General features: G+C 47.2%; 1 protein-coding gene across 1 annotated transcript in view; it reads right to left on the bottom strand.

Annotated features, from left to right (window-relative positions):
* Positions 1 to 1,673, bottom strand: part of DHCR24 (24-dehydrocholesterol reductase) — a 35,242-nt gene extending 33,569 nt beyond the window's left edge. The window contains exon 1 of the mRNA XM_024739312.1: positions 1,383 to 1,673. Coding sequence (XP_024595080.1) covers positions 1,383 to 1,613 — 231 coding nt within the window. The 5' untranslated portion in view covers positions 1,614 to 1,673. The remainder of the gene's footprint in view (positions 1 to 1,382) is intronic.
* Between the last annotated feature and the right edge of the window lie 20,164 nt (positions 1,674 to 21,837).

The following is a 21,837-nucleotide window of genomic DNA, read 5'->3' on the forward strand; positions in this document are numbered from 1 at the left end:
AAAAAAAAAAAAAAAAAAAAAAGCAAATAAAAGGTAAAAAAAAAAAAGACCTAAGTTTTAAAGAAAAAAAAGTGTTGCTGTGAGGATGAGAAATAATGGTCATCAATGGCATGGGGTGTGGCACAGGGCAGGTCCTCAGCAGCGGGCCAGTCTGGCAAGGCCCGTCATCTTCCTGTCCCTAGTGAGCCCTTTGGTTTAGCTTAGGTTCCTAAGCACTCACTGTGCTGCTTTGGGCCAGGGCCCATGGGATAGAGGGGAGTCGGATAGCAGTCTCTGCCTTCAAGGAGCTCACACTCTGATGGGGCAGACTAGCAGGTAAATCAAGAATCTGAACACACAGAAAGAACTAGGCAACAGGGTGCATTTGGGACAGAGGGTAGGCTGGGCTCTGGAGCTGTGACTGTGACCAGCGCAACCCATGGCAGCCTGAGTAAAGCACTTCCAGATGTTGCCTGCTCCCACCTGGCCCAAGGTCTATCCCTCACAGGGATGGCTCTCCGCATCCATCTTCATGCTCTTGGAGGCAGAACCCAGCCAGCAGCAAACAGAACATGGAGGCTGCTACACCTGTGGCGAGGGTGGCTGCAGGAAACAGAAGCTCTTTGCAACCTGACGCCAGTAAGAGAGGAACATAAGGAGGGGCAGAGGGAGCAAGAAACTGCCCAGGCCTGATGCCCAGGCCTGATGCCCATGCCAGCTGTGGCCATGAAGGAGGAGGCGCGGCTGTGAGCGGCAGCAGGGGCAGGGGTTCTGTGGGTGCTGACATAGGGAAGGACGTATAGAGTTACTGGGAGGCGGGCACTGCCTTGTCAAGAGTGAGCGCCTGGCGCAGGGTCTGTGAGGCTCCCCACCCTGGTGTGGGGCTACCTTTTCACTTTAGTCCTCTATTATAAGAAGGCGGAAAGCTCCTTCTTGCTAAGGAGTAGACTCCAAACTGAAGGGCCCTCCCCAACCTAGTTCCAAACTGACTTTCCAACCTTCTGCCTCTCTTCTCCTATGCTCACGCTTTCCCCCAGTCACTCCCCCTGCTTCCCAGTCTCCAGCGCCAGGTGAACCTTCCTGAAGACCCCCTTCTCCTCTGAAATCGATTGGGCCGGGTGAGAGCTACTTGAGCATGGCTCACCTACCCTCTCTTATGATTCTTTACATCCCTGCAGATCCCCGCACGTACTCTGCACATAGTAGGCACTCCATAAATGTCGGAGCAATGCTCTGTTCTACTCTTTTGCTTACTCCGTTCCCTCTCCGGAAGCACCCCTCCCCCAGTTATATTTTTGTTTAGTTCAAATCCCACTCAGACGCCACCTCCTCCGTGAAGCCCTGGCTCCCCCGCGCCGCGCACCACTTCGCGCCTGGCTCCCGCCCCACCCGGCTCCGCTCACCTGCTTCTGGATGTCCCGCACGCGCTGCTCGTGCAGCCGCGGCGCGCTGCTGAGCTTGAACACCACCCAGGCGCGCACATAGTAGTAGATGTCGAAGATGAGCGAGAGCGGCAGGAGGAAGAGGCACACGAACACCCAGCGCTGGTGGATGAGCACGAACTCCAGCCCCTTCACGCGGACCCAGAGCAGGAAGAGCAGAGCGCACACTGCCAGCGACACGGCGGGCTCCATGGTGGAGCCGGCGGCTCACCGCGCGGGGGAGGGGATGCCGGCTCGCGCAGCTGGTCACCGCCACCCGCTCTTCGCCGGCCTGCGCTCGCTGCTGCCCGCTGCCCGCTCCCCGCGAGCCCGAGGACACCTCGCCGCCTCGCGATTGGCTCGGGTCGCAAAGGTTCGGTGGGCCGAGACCCGGGTGGTGACCAATGGCGAGCCGCGCCGGGGATCGGACCAGGAACCTGCTGCTTTTATTGGCTGCGGGAGTCAGGCCGCTCCACCCTCTTCTCCTCTCAGACACGCTGGGAGGGGGTGGCCGGGGACCCTGGCGCTGGTGGGGTCTACGGCGCTCTGCGGCTCCGGGATTCAGGTTTCCCGGCCCTGGGGACCGAGGAGTCGCCCCGCCGCTGAGGGGCGCGGCTGCAACCTCCTCCCCTCCTCCTTAGGTGGCGCCTTCTCGTGAGGCGCGTTAAGCGGTCATGCGTTCGTTTACCTCCCGGGGGTTCGGGTCGGGGCGCCCCACGCCTTGGGTCCGTCACCCTGCAGCTTTGCCGACGATGCCCGTACCGGCCAGGGAGGGTGGAAACCTGGCCTCGACCTCCACAGGTCGTGTCACTCTATGCCCTCATGGCCACGAGATGCACCTTTTCATTTTTCAAGGCGCTTTCTGTAAATTCATTTGAGTTACGCAACAGTCCAGCGGCGGGTAGTTGTGAGCCCGTTTTATAGATGAGGAAACATCCTAGAAGGGTGAAGGCCTGCCTCTGAACTCCCGAGGACTTAAGAAACGTAGGCTAGGGTTGGCGCTCTTCCCCCTCTCCCGTTATACTGAGGGGGAGGGGAGGACTGGGGGAAAGGACTGAAGGAAGGTACCGGCTCTGTAAACTTATAGTTCCCGCTCTGCCAGGCAGCGTTGCAGGCCCTGGGACAGGGTGGTGAGCAAAGCAGACGGCCCAACCCTCAAGGAGCAGCCAGTCCAGAGGAGCGTGACTGTTACCAGCAAAAGCTTAAATCCAGTGTCATTTGCATTCCACTGCAATCCTGTAGAGAGACAGTTACTTCTTATGGAATTTTAGGAAGTGTAGATTTTTTAATTTTAGAAGCCAAACATGACTTACCAGGCCCTTCAGTGGCCTTGCTTGCCTCCACACTTTCCTCTCTTTCGTCTCTGCCCTAACAGGCACTCTTTGGACGTTCCCGGGGCCCCACTATCTCTCATTTCAGGCCTTTGCTCAAGCTGACACCTCTGGAATGCCCTTTCCCATCTTCTTCATAGAGCTAACATTACAGGTCCTTGAAGTCAACTCAGGGACACCTCTAAAACTACATTTATGGCACTTCCTTCTCCTTTCAAGTGCTCATAAAATAGAGGGTGTCTATGTCATGATTCTTTTACATTATTTCATAATCATCTCTGGGTGTCTCTCACCCTCACAGACTGAGCTTTAGGATAAAATGTCCACTTTTGTATTTCTAGTTTCTAGCATAATGCTTGGTGCGTAGTGGGCACGCCAGTGTTTGCTGACCAATGAATGAAGGAAGAATGTAGGCAGAGGCTCAAATATTCAAGTAAATGTAAAAGTCAAAATAGAGGCTGTTTGCATTAGGCTTCAGAAATGAATTGTCTAGACTTGTACTCTCTTACACAATAGCTTCTAGCTACTGGTATGTGGCTAGTCCAAACCGAGACATACTTTAGGTGTAAAACACACACTGGATTTCAAAGACAGTACAAAAAAGAGAATGCAGAATACCTCATTAATATTTTGATATTGATTACTTTTCCTTTTTAAGTCTGAATAATATTCCATTTTATGTACCACATTTTGCTTATCCATTTATCCGTCCATGGACCCTTGAGTGGCTTCTATGTTTTAGCTATTGTGAATAATTCTGCTATAAACATGGGTGTACCAATATCTTTCTGAAACCCTTTTAATTCTTTTGGCATATACCCAGAAGTGGAATTGCTGGATTGTATGGTAATTCTGTGTTTAATTTTTGAGTTGCTATATTGCTCCACAGTGGCTGTACCAGTACTTCTTGCTTTCTATTTTGATTTTTTGACAGCAGTCGTCCTAATGGTTGTAAGGTAGTATCTCACTGTGGTTTTGATTCGCATTTACCTGTTGATTAATGATGTTGAACGTCTTTTCATGTGCTTTTTGGCCATACCTATATCTTCTTTGGAGAAATGTCTGTTGAAATCCTTTGCCTGTTTTTGAATTGGGGCTTTTTGTTGTTGTTGTTGAGTTTTAGGTGTTCTCTGTGTACTCTGGATATTATCCCTTATCAGATACATGATTTGCAAATATTTTCTCCAATTCTGTGGGTTGTTGGGCCCATTAATTTTTGCACAAGTCAAGGAAGCTCCCTTTGATAGGGAGTCTACTCATGAATTACTGTTAATAAAAGTATATTAGTTACATAAAAACCTAGTTAGAATGCTTAGGAATAGGATGTTCTGGTTAACAAGTACTCAGGTTAACTGGAAATTAAGCAAAATCCCTTTTACGGTTTGACTATGAAACAATCTTTCTAAAATGTGAGTCCCCATTTCTTGCTTAATGAATAGAGCCTAAGGAACACAAATAATTTTACTTATTAAGGAGCTCAGTAAGCACCAGAGTCCTAACAAAGAGAATTTTATTATATTTGTACAGTACAGCTACTGAGATCATCTGGTCTTCACAACCAGTCTGAGGGGTGGCAATACAGAGAACTATTAATCTGCGTTGTTTTTAGTAAATGGGGTCATTCAGACAGAGAGAGCTTGAGAGACTTGCCTGATCAGCGTCTTATTCTGGTGAATAGAGAAGCCCAGATATGGCTCCCATTTTCTGGATCTTTCCATCACTTGAATCTGCTCCCTTGATTATTGTGTGAAACACCATATCTTGTGGGTAGGTTCTAGAGATACGAAGTGCAAGCTTTAGAATAGGGTTTCTTGGGCTTCCCTGGTGGTGCAGTGGTTTAGAATCCGCCTGCCAATGCAGGGGATACGGGTTCGAGCCCTGGTCTGGGAAGATCCCACATGCCGCGGAGCAACTAGGCCTGTGAGCCACAACTACTGAGCCCACGTGCCACAACTACTGAGCCCGCGTGCCACAACTACTGAGCCCGTGTGCCACAGCTACTCAAGCCCGCGTGCCCAGAGCCCGTGCTCCACAACAAGAGAAGCTGCCGCAATGAGAAGCCCACGCGCAGCGATGAAGAGTAGCCCGCGCTTGCCACAACTAGAGAAAGCCCGCGTGCAGCAACAGAGACCCAGCTCAGCCAAAAAAATAAAATAAATAAATTTATTTTAAAAAAAAGAAAAAAAAAAGAATTGGGTTTCTTTAAGTGTGGTCTGAGACCATCCACATCAGATTGCTGGCTAAAATGCAGATTCCAGGACCCCACCACATCCCACTGAATCAGAATCTCCCCAGGTGAGGCCCAGGAGTCAGCTTTTTAACAGGTCTCCAAGTTATGATTACAAGTGCTAACATTTAGGAGATTGGACTGAATGTGTATTGACTCTGAAACATCTCTAAGAATATTCTTTGTTTTTAAATGAAGCCCTAATAAGAGATTCTTTTCCCTTGCAAAGTGCAGCTTTTGCCTAAAAGCCCAGTTTATCTGGAAAACCATAATAAGCTAACTTCCAGATAATCAAGACTTTGTTGTCTTATCACCTTGTGTATCTTAAAAACAGTAAGCAGTTTTTGAAGTCTCCAGGACAAGACTTTAACTCCATTCTAGGGGAGCTGGCTTTCTTATGCTCGTGGTCAGAGTCATTCATTCATTTGTTCCCTCAACCTCTCACTGGTGATGCTTTATAACTCAAACAGCAGCAACAATAAGGGTGTTTATTCTCTCATATAGCCAGAAGTCTGAGTGTAGTTTGACCCAGAGTTAGTTAAGTCATTAGCTCAATGACTTTTTTTTTTTTAATTTATTTTTGGCTGCGTTGGGTCTTCATTGCTGTACGAGGGCTTTTCTCTAGTTGCGGCCAGCGGGGGCTACTCTTTGTTGCAGTGTGTAGGCTTCTCATTGTGGTGGCTTCTCTTGTTGCAGAGCACAGGCTCTAGGCATGTGGGCTTCAGTAGTTGTGGCTCACGGGCTCAGTAGTTGTGGCGCACGGGCTTAGTTGCTCCACAGCATGTGGGATCTTCCTGGACCAGGGCTCGAACCCGTGTCCCCTGCATTGGCAGGCAGATCTTGACCACTGCGCCACCAGGGAAGCCCCTCAATGACTTCTTGAAAGACCCGGTTCTTCCTGTCTTCTGCTTATTCTGTCTTTCCCGGGTCAGCTTCCCTGATAATGGCCAGAGTGGCCACGGTTCCAGGGGCTCCATCAGATACAGCAACATCCTGAAGAAGGGGAATCAATTTTAAATGGAAATTAACCGTGTCTGCATTCTTCAGTGATTATTGATGTGCAGGAATCGTGCAAGGTACTGGGGATACAGTAGTGAACAAGACACAATCATTGTCCTGACAGATCATTGTGGGGGATCTGGACAAATGAATAGGCAATTATGAATCAATGTGTTAAGTACTATGATAAGGAATTATAGGGTACTATGGAAGCACATGAAGAGTTGTATACATTTTATATATATATATATGTCTATAAAGTTGACCCTTGAACAACATGGGTTTGAACTGCACGAGTCCACTTATGTGTGGACTTCTTTCACTAGATACATACTACAGTATCACCTGATTCCCAGGGGGTTGAATCTGTGGATGCAGAACTGCACACATGGAGGGCCAACTGTAAAGTGATAGGTTGGGGGCAGAGCAGGAGAAAAGATGAGTGCTATGGACTGCATGTTTGTGTCCCCTCGGATTCATAAGTTGAAACCCTAATCCCCAGTGTGATGGTATTAGGAGATGAGGGCTTTGGGAGGTAATTGGGGTTAGATGAGGTCATGAGGGAAGAGCTAATCATGGTGCGATTAGTGCCCCTATAAGGAGGTGATAGGACCAGAGCTCTTTCTCTCTGCCATGTGAGGGTGCAGTGAGAAGACAGCCACCTGTGGACCAAGAGGAAGGCCCTCACCAAGCACCCTACCATGTTGGCACCCTGATCTCAGACTTCCAGCCTCCAGAACTGTGAGAAATAAATGTCTGTTGTTTAAGCTCCCCACTCTACAATATTCTGTTATACTGACTGAGAGAGTGAGTCTATGGTCGTTGGGTCTGGGGCAAAGAAATGATAACTGGACATCATTGGGGTAAGTAGTGGACAAGCCATCGGAGTCCATTTTCTGATCCTTTGTCTTTAGGGCACTGTTGTCTTCTTTCCAAGACGTTAATGAATCAGTCTAGCAAATTAGCCCTTACTAATTTGTCGTGGCTATTTTAAAGGCATGGCTGTTTTAGAAGGAGCAATATTTTTAAAAAGCAGATTAATAATACTATAACTTATTATATTTTGTGTAAAAATAGCTTTTTTCCTTTTGAAATGTGGGGTATATTCTTCTAAACAATTCAAACTACACAAAAAAAGCCAGAAAAGAAAGTAAAAAAATCACCTCAAATGATTCATCATCCAGAGACAACTAAAGTTCCCATATTCGTGAACATCCTCCTAGACATACCTCTGGGCCCATGTACATATATGTACATAATTTCCCCAACAAGATCAACTCAACATGAGCTTTACAGTTTGCTTTATAAAAACTGAACCATAGGCTATAGGCATTTTATTTTATTTTTGCATTACGTGGGCCTCTCACTGTTGTGGCCTCTCCCGTTGCGGAGCACAGGCTCTGGACGCACAGGCTCAGCGGCCATGGCTCACGGGCCCAGCCACTCCACGGCATGTGGGATCTTCCCGGACCGGGGCACGAACCCGTGTCCCCTGCATAGGCAGGCGGACTCTCAACCACTGCGCCACCAGGGAAGCCCGGCTATAGGCATTTTTAATGGTTTCCTTGTATTCCAGTGTGTGTTTGTATGTGTGCGTACGGGGGTATATGTGTGTGGCTTAATTTATTCAATCAGTCCTCTATTGAAGGACATTTATTTTCAGAGTTTTGTTATGATGGGCAAAGTTCGTTATGTTTTTGAACACAGTACACAAGTTGCACAGTAGAGGAACATAGGGTAGTAAAGCAAGGGACTTCATGAGGTCCAGTGCCTCTTACTCAAAATGTGGTCCTTGGACTGGCAGCACCTGATTCACCCGGGAACTTGGTAGAAATGCAGAATCTTAGCTCCACCCCAGACCTACAGAATTAGAATCTTCATTTTAACAAGATCTTATCTGGGGGAGAAGGGACAGTTTGCCTGGGAAACCTGAAAAGTGAACAGGCATCATCCGGGCAACGACTGGGGGTGAGACTTGGTCAAGATGGAGGAAATAGCCTCCTGGAAGGAAGACTCTGGGCCTGGGAGGACCCACAGGAAGAAGGCCTGTGTGGCTGGAGCTTAAGGAACAAGGAGAAGAGTGGAGGAGACAGGCAGGAGCTAGGCCACGGTAATGATTCTGGACTTCATTTGGGGGCCAGAAAAAACATTAAAAATTTCAGAGTAATACAGTCAGATTATTATTTTAACAAGCAACCTGGATCAACAAGGATATTTCCAGGTTTTATGGTGTCTAAGCTTGTTTGTTTGTTTTGGCTGTGCCATGCAGCTCTCAAGATCTTAACTCCCCGACCAGGGCCGAACCCACCCCCTCTGCAGTGAATGCGTGGAGTCCTAACCACTGGACCACCAAGGTATTCCCAGAGTCTAAGTTTTATACAATTCAGGATGCTCTTTTTAAGGAAAAGACCACAAAATTATGAAGCATCATTGTGGTTACTTATTTAGAATGAGAAAAAATCACAAATTATACATTTTAAGAAGATGACAGGTACCACAAATATCACAAAATCTAGAAAAATAAAATTTTTATTAAACTGCTGGATATACCTGTCTAATACTTTTTTCTTATATTTTTGGGCCTCAATTCTCTTTTATCATTTCTTCATGTGAAAACAATTTTATAATATCATTTTATAAGCAGAGAGAATAAAATGATAATTCAGTCCTTCTTCCAACATGGCTGATCAACATTTGCTTTTTATTATTGATAGTTTGGAAACGTTTTGGTATATAAGTAGCTATTGTCAATGTCATGGCAAATTTTTTCGGATCATTATCAAATTCGGAAAAATCTCTATTAAGTTTTCTTTCAATTATGAGCTGTAAGTTTTCAAAGCATTTTGAATTTTCTCATGCAGTGAATAATCTCTACTTTTTGAATTGAGGACATTCATTAACCAGGGATTCAGGAGGTGCTCCGGTAAGTGAGGGGCCCTGAAGCTTAAGTTTCATTTATTTCATATAAACACTTTTCTGTGTATCCACCTTTAACTCCATACAGCAAACTGAACTGGGTCTTAGGTTATAGAGATATGGTCCTTGAGATCGTGGATTAATGGGGAGACATGACAAAAGCTAACTATAAAGTAAGGCAGAATGGGAGTACTATACAACTGAGAGACAAACACAACTGTTAGTGAAATTCTGGAAATGTCATATACATATTCATAACTATATAAGATAGGCCATAGTCCATTCCAAAAATATTGGTCAAATGCTTACTATGTGCCTATCACTGCCGGGAACAGGTTGGGAGGGCAAAGATGGATACATCCAACAGGACCTCTGTCCCATGGGTCATAGTGTGGTAGGTAAGATATATATGCAGAAAAAGCAATGCCAGTCATAATAATCATAGCAGCTAATATTTATGGAACATGATTCTTTGTCAGGCACAATTCTCAATGCTCTACATTTAAATACACTATCATAATACAATTAAATACAGTATAACAGCACAAAGTAGAATATGCTAAATACCTCATGAGTGGTCCAATTATGCAGAATACTTAAAAGGAAGGGAAATTTTTCTGGCACCATCATGATCAGGAGAAGAATTGAGCACCTGTTGTACCAGGCATGACTCATCCATCATCTTAATATAACCTTCAAAACAACACTGTAAGGTAGGCATTGATGTGTCCTTGATATGTCAGTGTTTGGAGAGGTTAGGGAGCTGGACAAAGAGCATAAGATGCTGGGCATTGACCTCCTAAGAAAGCTATCATGAACCAGGCACACACAAGTGGTATGGGTCCGGGCTTTATTCAACTTCAGCAAAGGCCACAAGCATATAGTTCAACAGGCCAAAGCACAGTAAGAGGTTTTTTTCACAAAACTAGCACTCCTGCTCCTCCCTTCCCATACCCAGTCCTGCTTTCCTCTCTTGCAGCCGCGCTGTGAGCTCCTGGGGACAAAAGAGCTGTCTCCCAGTTGCCCAGTGCCCAGTGCCCAGCACAGGGCCAGTGTCCAGCACAGGGCCAGTGTCCTGAAGTTACCTGTTCTCCATCTTGATTCTCGAAATCAGAATAATTTCAATTTCTCCCAACAAAATCAGTACATCCCTTAAAAAATGATCAACGACTAAGCATCACATACAAACAATAACATCTATGAACCTTCATTTATTCAGTGTTCAGACGTCCAGCTGCTCAGCATTGCAAACACCCCTGAAGGCAGGTGAAGAAGAGGTTAGCTGTACCAATTTCATTCCCGTAGTTCTGATTTGAATCCGGACTCCTCCATATATTAACCTTGGGCAAGTTACTTAATCCACTCTAGAGAAGTCCTGGCAGGTGGTAAATTTCCAGTGAATATTATCTGTCATCGTTTCCCAGAAGAAAGGGGCAAATCTCTTTGATCATGTACTGGGCCTATGGCCTCATTCCTTGGCAGAGATAAACAGTCCCAAAGTCACAGACTACTGACTTAAAAATGTGTAAAATGAAACCACTGATTTAATAAGCTTGGTGGCCTGACATTCTGTGGGCGATGGGTGGAAGAAGAGACAACAGTGGATGGGGTGAGAGCGAATTGCAGAGGCAGAAGGATTGCTACTCACAACTGGAAAGGCGTCTCGGTGGTTTAATGAGGGACAAATGGTCCTTTTCTAAGTAGCCTCCCTGAGGGCATGTCTATGGGTTTGACAGCTCTTTATAGTAATAGATGTGCGTAATAATACCTTGAAGCATCAATAAAAGATCACATATATTCCAAGTAAGCCGTTCAGTCAGACAAAGAGGTGTGGAATGCCTTTTTAAAAGACCCCTGAGCTTAACTTGGGACGGCATCTCTTAGAGAAACTCAGTCTAAACTCCTACATGCCCAGGAGCAGCATGTCCTCAATTTTAGAAGTACATGGACCAAAAAGATGTTTTAAAAAATTGAAGACCATGACAGGGCTGCCAGCTTGTTATTTTGCCATGTAAAGAAACCAAGAAACTAACGAGAGAACCACCATCTGTTATCATCTTTCCACGAAAGGAAGGAAATTTTAACGTCGGAGAAAGTAGGAAAGTCACACGCTCAGAATACAGGACAGTCCTTCAAATTGAACACATTTGGCATTGCAAAACCCTTGCTGCATTTCATGACTTTTCTGCACCTTCTGGAAGTGTTGCTATGTACCGAACAAATGGGCCTGGGATTTAGAAACTACTGCTTTCTCGAGTGGAGGTTCTCCAAGCGTGGGCCCGGACCAGCAGTAGCACCCCTGGGAACTGGTTACAGATGCACATTCTCAGGTCCCACCCCAGGCCTAGTGAAGCAAAAATTGTGGAAGCAGGCCCAGCAACCTGTACTTTCACAAGCCCTCCATGTGATGCTGACACACCCAAGTTTGAGAAGAACCACGGTTGCAAAGCATCCCTTCTACATTTTTTTTTCCTTTGGCTGTGCCTTGTGGCATGCAGGATCTTAGTTCCCTGACCAGGGATTGAACCTGTGCCCCCTGCATTGGGAGCATGGAGTCTTAACCACTGGACAGCTAGGGATGTCCCCCAAAGCATCCCTTCTAGATGGATGGCACATATGCTCTCTGGAAACCCTCCAATGACAGGATCCCAACCACCTCGCAAAGAAGCCTGTTTCAATGTGAGTCAGCTCAGGTGGTTAGAAACTCCTGGACGGGTCTCGATGGTCCCAGTTCTACCCTCTTGAGACACCCAGAATGATTCTTCCCTGTCTCCTGGCACTTGACAACACACTGTCTACATTTGAAAGTGACGATTATAGCTCTCTTCTCAAGGTGAGCACAGCCACTGCTCATCAGTGGTCCTCACATGGCTCGATCTCTAGTCCTCTCATCAGCCTGGTTGCCCTCACGTGAAGGCCTCTTTATTCTCATTATTAACAACCACCATTTATTGAACACTTGATACTATGTGCCACACACTGCCTAGGGATATTCCATATCTCCTCATTGTTAATGTTCTCAACAACCCTGGGAAGTTGGTCTCTTATCTCCATTTTACAGAAAGAGTAAGTTCAGAGAGGTCAAGTAACTGCCCAATATCCCTCAGCTGGTGAGTGGCTGAGCCAGGATTCCACCACACTCAGGCCTGTGGCACTCCTGGTCTCATGTTCTTTCCACTGTATGAGGTTGCCCTTAAATTTCCATCAAAATCTTCTTATTTTAGGGGAGGCTGAGCCAGGAAGAGGTAGCCATGAGGACAGAGTATGTAACAGGTGGGTAACAGTATGGACTCTGGAGTCAGACAAATCTGGGTTGAGTTCCATTTTCTGCAGTTGCTAATTATATGAGCTGGCATGTGTTTCCTAGTCTAAGCCTCAATTTCTTCATCTGTACAATGGGGATAATAACAGCATCCATTTAAGTCTGCTATGAGTAGTAAATGAATTTGTGTTATAAGCACTTAGCAAAGTGCCCAGTACTCAGTAAGTATCTCTTATTATTACTGAATAGATGTACTCAGCAATTATATAATTATAGCACAGATGGATCACATCCACACACGTGTACATTATAGCAATATAAACCATTGTCTCCTTTCCAACTCCACCAAACACCCATTTATTTCTGGCCCTGCATGATTTCAGCAACTTCCTGATTCCCTCCCTCCAGTTTCTCACTTTTGTAAGCTGACCTGCATACCCTGATAGGTTACTCTTCCCAAAGCCCAGCTCTGATTATGTGTGCCATCTGCCTGTTGAAACACTATCTTCAAAGTAAGTCCAAGTTTCTCTTCCTGGCTTTCAAGGGTCTGCATACGATATGGCCCTAAGTTCCCACTCCCTCCTTGTCCCCACTATTGCCTGACATGGACTCTAGTTCCACCTAAACTGATTTATGGGCCTTTCTTCATACATGAAGTTCCTTCTGCATTTTCTCCATCCAAAACGACCCCCCATCTCCTTACCCTCCCTCCACCTCATGGCTTTCTGTCAAAGTTTTCAATCAAGTACTCTCTCACCTCCAAGAGATGCAGGCAACTTCTTCGTTTGAACTCATTTGGTCTTTATTTCTTGAATTAAAATAGTGTTAGGAAAGGAGCTTAGATTTTGCCACCGGATAGACCCGTGTTCAAATTTTGAATCTTCCTCTAGTGTCTCACGTCCCTGAGATTAAATGTCCTCATCTGTAAATTGGGAAAAATAACATTATGGAGACTGAAGGAGACTGAAGGAGACTGGCTGGCGAATATACGGCTCTGGCTCAGAGCCTGATTCAAGGACTTTTTCAGCGTCTCTTCCCTTCTCCTGTACGGGCATGACGCAGTTTAAATCCCCTATTTGTGGAGAGCGAGGACTTCACCTTCATTGTGTTGGTATCACTCACAGTCCTCAGAATAAATCTTTATAGACAGATACTCACTAAGGACATGTTGAACTGAACCCACTGCCTCTTATTCGCTAAGGTGTCAGTTCACTTAACCTCTCTGAGCATAGTACTCTTGTCCCTAAAGTTAGTGATATTAAAAAGAAATCTTTATATTCCTTCCAGCTATGCCATTCTTTCATTCATTCAATAAATATCTACTGAGCACTTACAATGTGTTAGACAATCTGCTAGACTGCGGGGATGCCACGGGGAAGGTCAGATGTTCTATAATTAGAACTCTGGTCCACAGCAATGAAAACTCAGCCTAGCACTGGCTGTGGACTGGTGGAGCGTGGGCTCCACCAGCCTAGCAGTGCCGGGCTGCAGATGTCAGCAGGAGAGAGCAATGTGTGTAGGCAGCTTGGGAGAGCTGGAGCCTCCAGGAAGACAGTACTCTCTCATCATAGGTTGGAAAACCTATCGTTCCCCTTGGCTTGGTGCTTCATAAGCGGCTGCCCATTAGTTGGGTATGAAAAAGTTTTTAACGGCTTTACTGAGATAGAATTTACATATGATAAAATTTGCCTGTTTAAAGTGTACAATTCAATGTTTTTTTAGTATATTTACAGAGTTGTGCAACCATCATCATATCTAATCTAATTAGAACATTTTGATTCCCCAGAAGAAACTGACAACTTTATCTTTGTAATAAAGGTCAAGTGAATGAATACCTTAGCCCAAGTCAAGTCCTGCCTTTCTTCACCAGCACAGAAATGTGGCTCAGATTGTTGTGGAGGTGATAGGGTTGAGAAGTCAGAGTGTAGAAATATATATCTTAACTAGATCACTGGTATTCCTTTGATAAGCTGGCTTAAAACGTAACGTCAACCCCAGAGATCTCCAGCTTGGTTAAATGTGAAATAAACATCCAGACACATGATCTTCTCCAAGCACAACCCCTGCTCTACCAGCTCCATGGATCCCTGCTGGCTACAAGCAGGTTCCTTAAGCTGGTATCACATGATGACCCAAGATGGGGCCAACCTACCCTTCCTGTTCCTCTCTGTCTCCTCCCAACATTTGCCCTCAATCCCTCTCTCTCCTCCCTCAGTCAAGTCAATTACCCCTTCTGTGTGCTGTCTTCACAGGCACCCCCCTGTAATAGCAAAACCTTCTCCGGACCTGCCCCCCTCCCTACCCCAACTCTGACTTCTCTTTACAGACATGCTCCTTGGGTAAGTTACACATACTTCTGCCCATTTCCTCATTCCTAATCCCACTGCAACCTCACTTAGGCTCCTGTGACCCGCTCCTAACGCTTGCATCGAGACCACCCATGACTTTAGAATTGCCTGACCCAGAGGGTCCCTTCAGGCCTCCTCCCTGCCCTCTTGGTCCTCTCTCCTTGAAACCCTGTCCCCCCTGGCCTGTGACCCATGCCCTCTTTCCACCAGTCTGCTCAGCCTCCCACCTGGCACTGCCCCCTCCCTCCCTCTTCCCAGCCTTGGTGGGGCTCAGGACCCCCTCCTTGGCCCATGGCTCTCCTGGTGCTCAACACCCCAGCCCTGCTGTGACCTCACTCTTCACCCATACGCAGAGGCTCCCAAACCTTTCTGGGCACCAGGTGTCCGGGAAGACAGAAATGCCGTTCCCAAGCAAGACGCCTTGGCACTGACCTTGGCTCTGTGCAGGGTCTCTGGACTCAGGCTCGGATAAGCAGAGGATCGGAGGGGAACGTGGGCCAATTTACATAAGAATCCAGCACTGCTGGGGAGAAGAGGGCCCCCTCCTCAGCCCCTTCTCCTTGAGATCTGAAGGTAGAGACACCCAGCAGGTGGACCGCACGAGCTTGTCCCTGGTCCTGGAGCTGGTGGAAAGGGCAAAAGCTTCAACCGACAGCTTGCCACAGGGATCCGGTGGACGAGCATCCACTGAGGGACGGGGAGGGCTGGTTCGGGGCAGTGCTTAGCTCTGCTCTTCTGTTTGGGGAAATGAAGGAGAGGGTTGTTGGCCTCTATGGGCTGCAGCTGGAGTGGTGTTGAATAGTGACACCATCCGACAGTGGTGAGTCATTACAACAGTGACGTAAGGACTTCAATCCTCCGAGTTCTTGGGTAGTTGGGAAGGAAACAGGTCTCTTAACAGAGAGATTTTGGACTTTCTGTTAAGAAGGGCAGGTGGGGGCTTGAGCAGTTAATGTGAAAAACAAAGATGTGACCACATTTGTACAGTGAGGAAGTGAGTGAGACATATCGGGCACACATATACAAACATACCCCATTCTCATCCTGTATAGGCAATGCTACTGGACATCTCCTCTTGGAGTCCTGCGGGAACACCAACCTCAGCATGCCTGAAGTTCTTGCTGTTTAACCTCCCAAAGGCCCTATCCCGGAATGTGGCACAACCAGAACAGTCCCCAAGCTGGAAGCATTGGAGTCACTCTTTAAAAGATAAACGACCATGCAAATGTCTTTTCATTACGTAAGTAATGTCCACCATGGGAAAATTACAAAATGATCCCATTTTACAGATGTCGGAACTGAGGCCAGGAGAAGAGTCATCATGACTTCAAGAGCACACAACCAACACGAGGCATTCCTAGGTGCGCACTGTTTATTCTAGAGACGAGAACAAATGTTTGACATTTCTGGCTTTTTAGGGAGTCTCTTCAGATGCCAGTCTCCTTGGAGTGTGGTTAATCTGTTCATGTCCTGTGAATTCATTGAGGTCCGGTTTCAGCGTTGCTCCCAGGAAGACTGACTGTCCTGATGTCCTGACCCACACTGGTACTCTGATTCTGTAACAGATTCTATAAAAGTCTTCTTGAGGCCCTCCTGCTGGTGTCCGGAGACTTTGCATATTTCACCTTGTCTCATCCTTACTGTGATCCCATGAGTTTCATGAAATCCCTCTCTTTTTTTTTTTTTTTTTTTTTTAAGATGAGGAAATTGAAGTTGAGAGAAGCTAAGCAACTTGCCAGCTCGCATGGCAGAATTCGAGTCAGACCTGTCTGACCACGAGCCTGGGTCTTGTCCCTGGCCTTGCTATACTTGTCAGCCTTGGGCCTGGCTAGGAGGGGCACTCTGAGCACTGCTTCTCAAACTTGACTGTGCACTGGGGATCTTGCCAAGATGCCGATTCTGATTCAGGAGATCAGGGTGGGATCAGAACGTCTGCATTTCTAACAAGCTCCCAAGGGATTCCAAAGCTTCTAGTCTGAGGACCACAGTTTGAGAAGCAGGAGTTCAGAGCACCCCTCTCATTCTGCTGCAGAAGAAACCAAAGCTTGAAGTAAAGCAACATACTTTAAGCCACATGGCAAGTTAGTGGAAGGGGACAGGAGAAGGTTCAGGAACGTTGATTTCCAGTCCAGACCCTTTCCTATCCTGTGTGTCAGTTATTAAGTTATCGCCTCTCAGCTCCAACCCTGTCTTTCTACGCTTGGCTTTGGATACTGGAGATGGGATTCTGCAAACTACACTGTTCTGCTTTGCCCACTGGCCCTACATTAGGATCTGTGCATGTGCTCAAGACATGAGAGACAGAGAGAGAAAGAGAGAGACAGAGGCGGGGAGAGAGGGAGAAAGGCTGCTCAGCCATCAGTTGGAGTGGGGGAGAGGAAGGGGGAAAAAGGGACTTGCTCCCTCCTATTTGCTTCCAGAGGACTTGTGTCTGCCATCCTCTCCCTGTGAGCATAACCCAGCAGTGCTTCTATTGCAGTAGCAGTTCCTCCCTGTAGCAGCAGCTGGATCCAGTCTGCAGTTTTCCCAGTCCTTGCAGAAGATCCTCACAGGCACCAGCACCAGCAACCAGCCCCCCTTCCCCAGGGGTTGGGTCCCAGGCCCACAGGGCCCTCCTCCAAGTGTTTACTTTGAATAATTCCAACCTCTTCCCTTTGTCCCGCAGCCCTCGGAGTCAGCAGCTTCCTGCACTTCTTGCACTTACTCCCTCCTAAGTGTTTCCTTCTTGACTCTTCAGCTACCGAGTCAACAACATTAACTGACCTTATATTTCTTTATACTAAACTCTCTCTGTTAAAATAACTGGACCCTGGCCAAGATACTCTATGATATATTAATTTAAAAATAAACAAAACATCCCATCTAGATTCTGAATTTCTGGAGGGCGGCCACTGGGTCATTATGATGAGTCTGGCATCTACCGGAGTGAGTGCCTGGGCATAGCAGCAAATACACACATGCGCGTGCACACCCCCCCCACACACACACACACACACAGAATGGATGAAGCTGTTACACACTTTTCTTTTAATGCGAGACCCGTAGACAGGCCTTAAAGTCCATGTTTTAGCATTAACAGGATTTGGGTTTCTAATCAGACTTTTTCAATTATTAGGCAAATTGCTTGCACCTCCTCTCCATTTCCTCCTCCGGAAAATGGAGGTAATACCCCCCTTTGGGTTGTTAGAATTAGAAATGATGCAGGCAGAGAGCTGACACCATGCTTTGGAGAGCTGCCAGGACACAAGCTGTTAAAAGGGGATCAAGTCGATGTTCTAATCAGGTTCCAGCGGAGAAGAACAAGAAGCACATGGTGACCTAGGAAGGTTAAATTGTCCACGAGGATGAGATAAATGGGAGGTAATTTTCTGACGAGGTTAAGACAGGGAGGGAGTCGAGGCCTAAAGGCTCCTTGGAGAGGGTTTTGGGTTTATGAGGAGCCTGGTGAGCCCCAAGCAGCCATTCAGGGCCCTCCACGTGCCAGGCCCAGTGCCAGGCTCTAGGGCTGCAGAGATGAATGGGACAGGCCTGTTGTCTTGGAAACACACAGGGCATCCAATCAACTCACATCATGGAGGGTCTACTGGGGGCTGGGCCCTGAGCCAGTGGCTGGGCGGCAAAGGTAAATTAAAGTAGTCTCCGACCTGAGGAATTCAGAATTGAGTAAGGGGCAAGTGAGACCGAAAGGACAGTAGGCACGTAAAGCTTGGAGGACGATCTGATGCTTAAATGGTCTTGCAGCCCCCGTCTCCCTCTGCAGCCCATCCTGCTAACTCATGGCCATTGCAGCCATATCCCTAAGGCTAAGCTCTGCTCTGAAAAAGGGCTCAGCAGGCAAGGACTCTGGTTCAGGGGACAGGCACATCTGGGCTCAAATTCTAGTTCCTCCTCTTGTTACCTGTGTGGCTTTGAGCAAGTCTAAGGCGGATTTCATCTGTAAAATGGGACAGTACACAACCTAACAGGGATGTGCTGGTGGTTAAGGGAGAGAAAGTGTGGAAAATGCTCAGCACAGGGACTTCCCTGGTGGCACAGTGGTTAGAAATCCACCTGCCAACGCAGGGGACACAGGTTCAAGCCCTGGTCTGGGAAGATCCCACATGCCACGGAGCAACTAAGCCTGTGCACCACAACTACTGAGCCTGCGCTCTAGAGCCCGAGAGCCACAACTACTGAGCCCGCGTGCCACAACTACTGAAGCCCGTGCACCTTCTGTGGCCTTGCTCAAGGCTGTGTAGTCTCCAAGCCAGGTTCTCCGGGCCTCCCAGAGATGCAGTAAGATACCCAAGATCCTTTAATGTGTTTCTTTTCTGCTTAATTATCTGGAGTTGTGTTATGTTGCTTGCAAACACAGCTCACTGCCAGTGTGTTGGACACTGCTGGGTGCTGAAGTACAGAGAGGAAGAAGGTGCGGTTCCTGCTCTCAGGGGTGCCCAGTTTAGTGGTGGTCATAGCGTAATATGTAAATAAAGTCACTTTATTCACTCAACAGCTTTTTTGCAAGTCAGGTCTGTGGTGGGCATCCTGCAGCATGAACTGTACAATGGTCGAGGCTCAAAAATAAGGCAGAGAAGGGACAATAAATTTGCCTTTTCCTCCCATCCATCTGGGCCAAGGGAAACCCTGCCTACTCCTCAAAGTGAGCTCGATCACCAATGAAGTCCCCTTTGATCAGTGCCTCCTGCCCCACCTTCAGCTTCCAGCTGAGTTCTGTCACTCCTTCCTTTCAACCCTTGTGGCTCTTTCTACCTTTGTAAGAGATTGATCACACAGCCTGGGGAGAGGAGTTCAGGGGAGATCAATCAATAGGACCAACGGGCCAAGCTCCGTGCTAGACTCGGGGCAGACAGAACTAATAGTAGACGCTTGATACCTGGTAGCTCTGAGCTACCACGTTACAGGCGTTATCTCGTTTCTTATCCCAACAAGTCTAGGAATAGGTGCTACTCATCTAATTTTATGGATGAAGTGTGGAGAAGTCTGGCTCAGAGTTACGGAGCCATTTAAAGGCAGAGCCAGGATTTGAAACCAGGCCACTTTGACTTTAGGACCCACTACGTCAGGTAGTTCAGGTGAAGCGAGGAGCCATGCTGCCTACCTGTGTGCTCTGAGCACGCTTTCCTGGCTGTTCAATGTGCTCCTCGTGGACGGGGAGCCGTGTTTAGTATCCACACAACACTCTATGTGTACCGACCGTCTGGCTGATACAGCCACAGAAAGTCCTGTAGGAAACCCACCAGAGAAAGATTTGCATTGACACATCTGGGGACAAACTGCATTGGGAAAGCTGATTTCGTTAACAACTGAACAGGAGTTGAGAAAGTGAGGAGGACTCCGCGCTCTAAAACTCTTTGAATGAGCTTTGGGTACAATGGTGATGATGGTGGTGGAACTGGTGGTAGAAGTGATGGCAGTGGTAATGATGGTGGTGGTGGTGATGGTCATGATGGGGGTAACGGAGAGGTTAATGGAGGTGTCGGTAGTAGTGATGGCGGTGGTGGTGAAGCTCATGGTGATGCTGAGAGTGTTGGTAGTGGCGGCAGTGGTGGTGGCGGCGACAGTGCTGATGACAGCGGCAGTGATGTTTGTGTTGGTGGCGATAGCGGCGATGGTAATGGTTGTGACTGTGATGATGGTGGTGATGGTGGTTGTGGTGATGATGGTGGTAATTGTGGTGGTGATGGTGGTACTGGTGGTAGTGATGGTGTGATAGTAGTTACGATGGTTGTATGATTGTGGTGTGATGGTGGTGGAGGCGGTGATGTCGATGGCGATCACAGTGGCGATGACGATCGTGGTGGAGGCATAGAAATGGAAAGAGCACAGGACTGAGGATTCAGAGTGACCTGACTTTAAATCCCAGCTCCACTGTTTACTTGCTCTATTACTTGGAGCAAGTTAATACTTTTCTTTGAGTCCCACTTTCTTCATCTGTCAAATGAGAGGGCTAAACTGAATCCATTCATTTATTCTATCATCAAACATTTATTGAGCAGTAGTAGGTGACCAGTAGTGTATGGTTGCTAGGGATTCAACAGACTTGTAGTCCAATAAAGTTATCAGAGGGCATAGAACCAATTGTGTGTATAATCAGTACGAAAAGCACTGAACTAGAACACAGAAGAGTGAATGATAAGTGTTCATTCTGGAGTGGGAACGGGTGGTGTTTCGCAGAGGTGACCTGGGCCATGTAGGAGGGCATAATCCCATTAGGCAGAGGAGGCGGTCGGCTTTCAGGAGCCCTGCCTGAGCAAAGGTGCAGAGGTGTGAGGGGCTGGGAGGGTGGTGAACTCTCCAGACTGATGAAGACAGGGGTCAGGTGGGAGAGGCCAAATCTTGATCGGGCCCCAAATAATAGATTTCAGCTCTTCTCCAAGGTTAGCCCCCTATGATGGTGTTAACCTCAGCCTGTTGAGTTCCTGAGGTCCTGCAGGTAGAAATAATAGTTTGCTCCTGAAGGTAGAGAGAATGTTACCAACTATCAGATAACACAGCTGGGCATTCCAGCATTCCAGAGGCTGATGGCCAGAGGTCAGGACATGCCCAAGGCTGGGGCTACTATTTATCTCCACTGGAGAGAGAGAGAGAGAGAGAAAGAGAAATAGAGACCTCAACCTTTCAACCTCACAGCTGGCTTGAGATTTAATCATACACATTCAACAGCACGTGAAATTCAGCTGTGTCAGTCAGGCTCTCCCTCCCTCCCTCCCTCCCTCCCTTCCTTCTCTCTCTCTTTCTCAAACTCAGAAATGGGTCCTGGCTAATCCAAGAGGAAAAGGAATCTATGGAGGGTATCAGGAAGCTGTAAGACATGATGGGATGGCTTGAGAGCCAGACTTTGACAGGAAGTAAGGGAGGCCAAGCACACTGAAGATGCTGCCCACGAAGTGTCTGCTGAGGGATGAAGCCTTCTTGTATTGCTATCTGGACACTTGCTGCCGGGCCACTGAAGACCTCACCCCCGTCTTCAAGAATCCCTAATGACCAGATGTCTTTCAGAGGTCAAAGCCAGGAAGGAGCAGCTAATCAGCTACACTGAGAACGTGTGCCCACACTCCAGTGCCAAGGGGCTGGATGGGACTCTCTCCTCCTTAGGTTTCCTGCCTGTTTCTCCCTGTTTGGGAGTCCCTACAATAGAGGAAGGATGTTCAGATGCTGGACAGCGGTTGGATTTTTAGTATTCATGCTTATTAACTTTATACTGAATGTGTACACAAGGTGACTACCTCAGATAGATTATCATTATTCACTTAAAAGACAAATAATAATCACTTGACTCCCCACACCCCAATTCTCACCCTTGGGGTAATATCATGAAAGTCAGAAAAATCTCCTGGGTATACAAAATCTGTTT

Source organism: Neophocaena asiaeorientalis, unplaced genomic scaffold (assembly GCF_003031525.2).
Source record: "Neophocaena asiaeorientalis asiaeorientalis breed wild unplaced genomic scaffold, Neophocaena_asiaeorientalis_V1.1 scaffold138, whole genome shotgun sequence".
Lineage (NCBI taxonomy): Eukaryota > Metazoa > Chordata > Mammalia > Artiodactyla > Phocoenidae > Neophocaena > Neophocaena asiaeorientalis.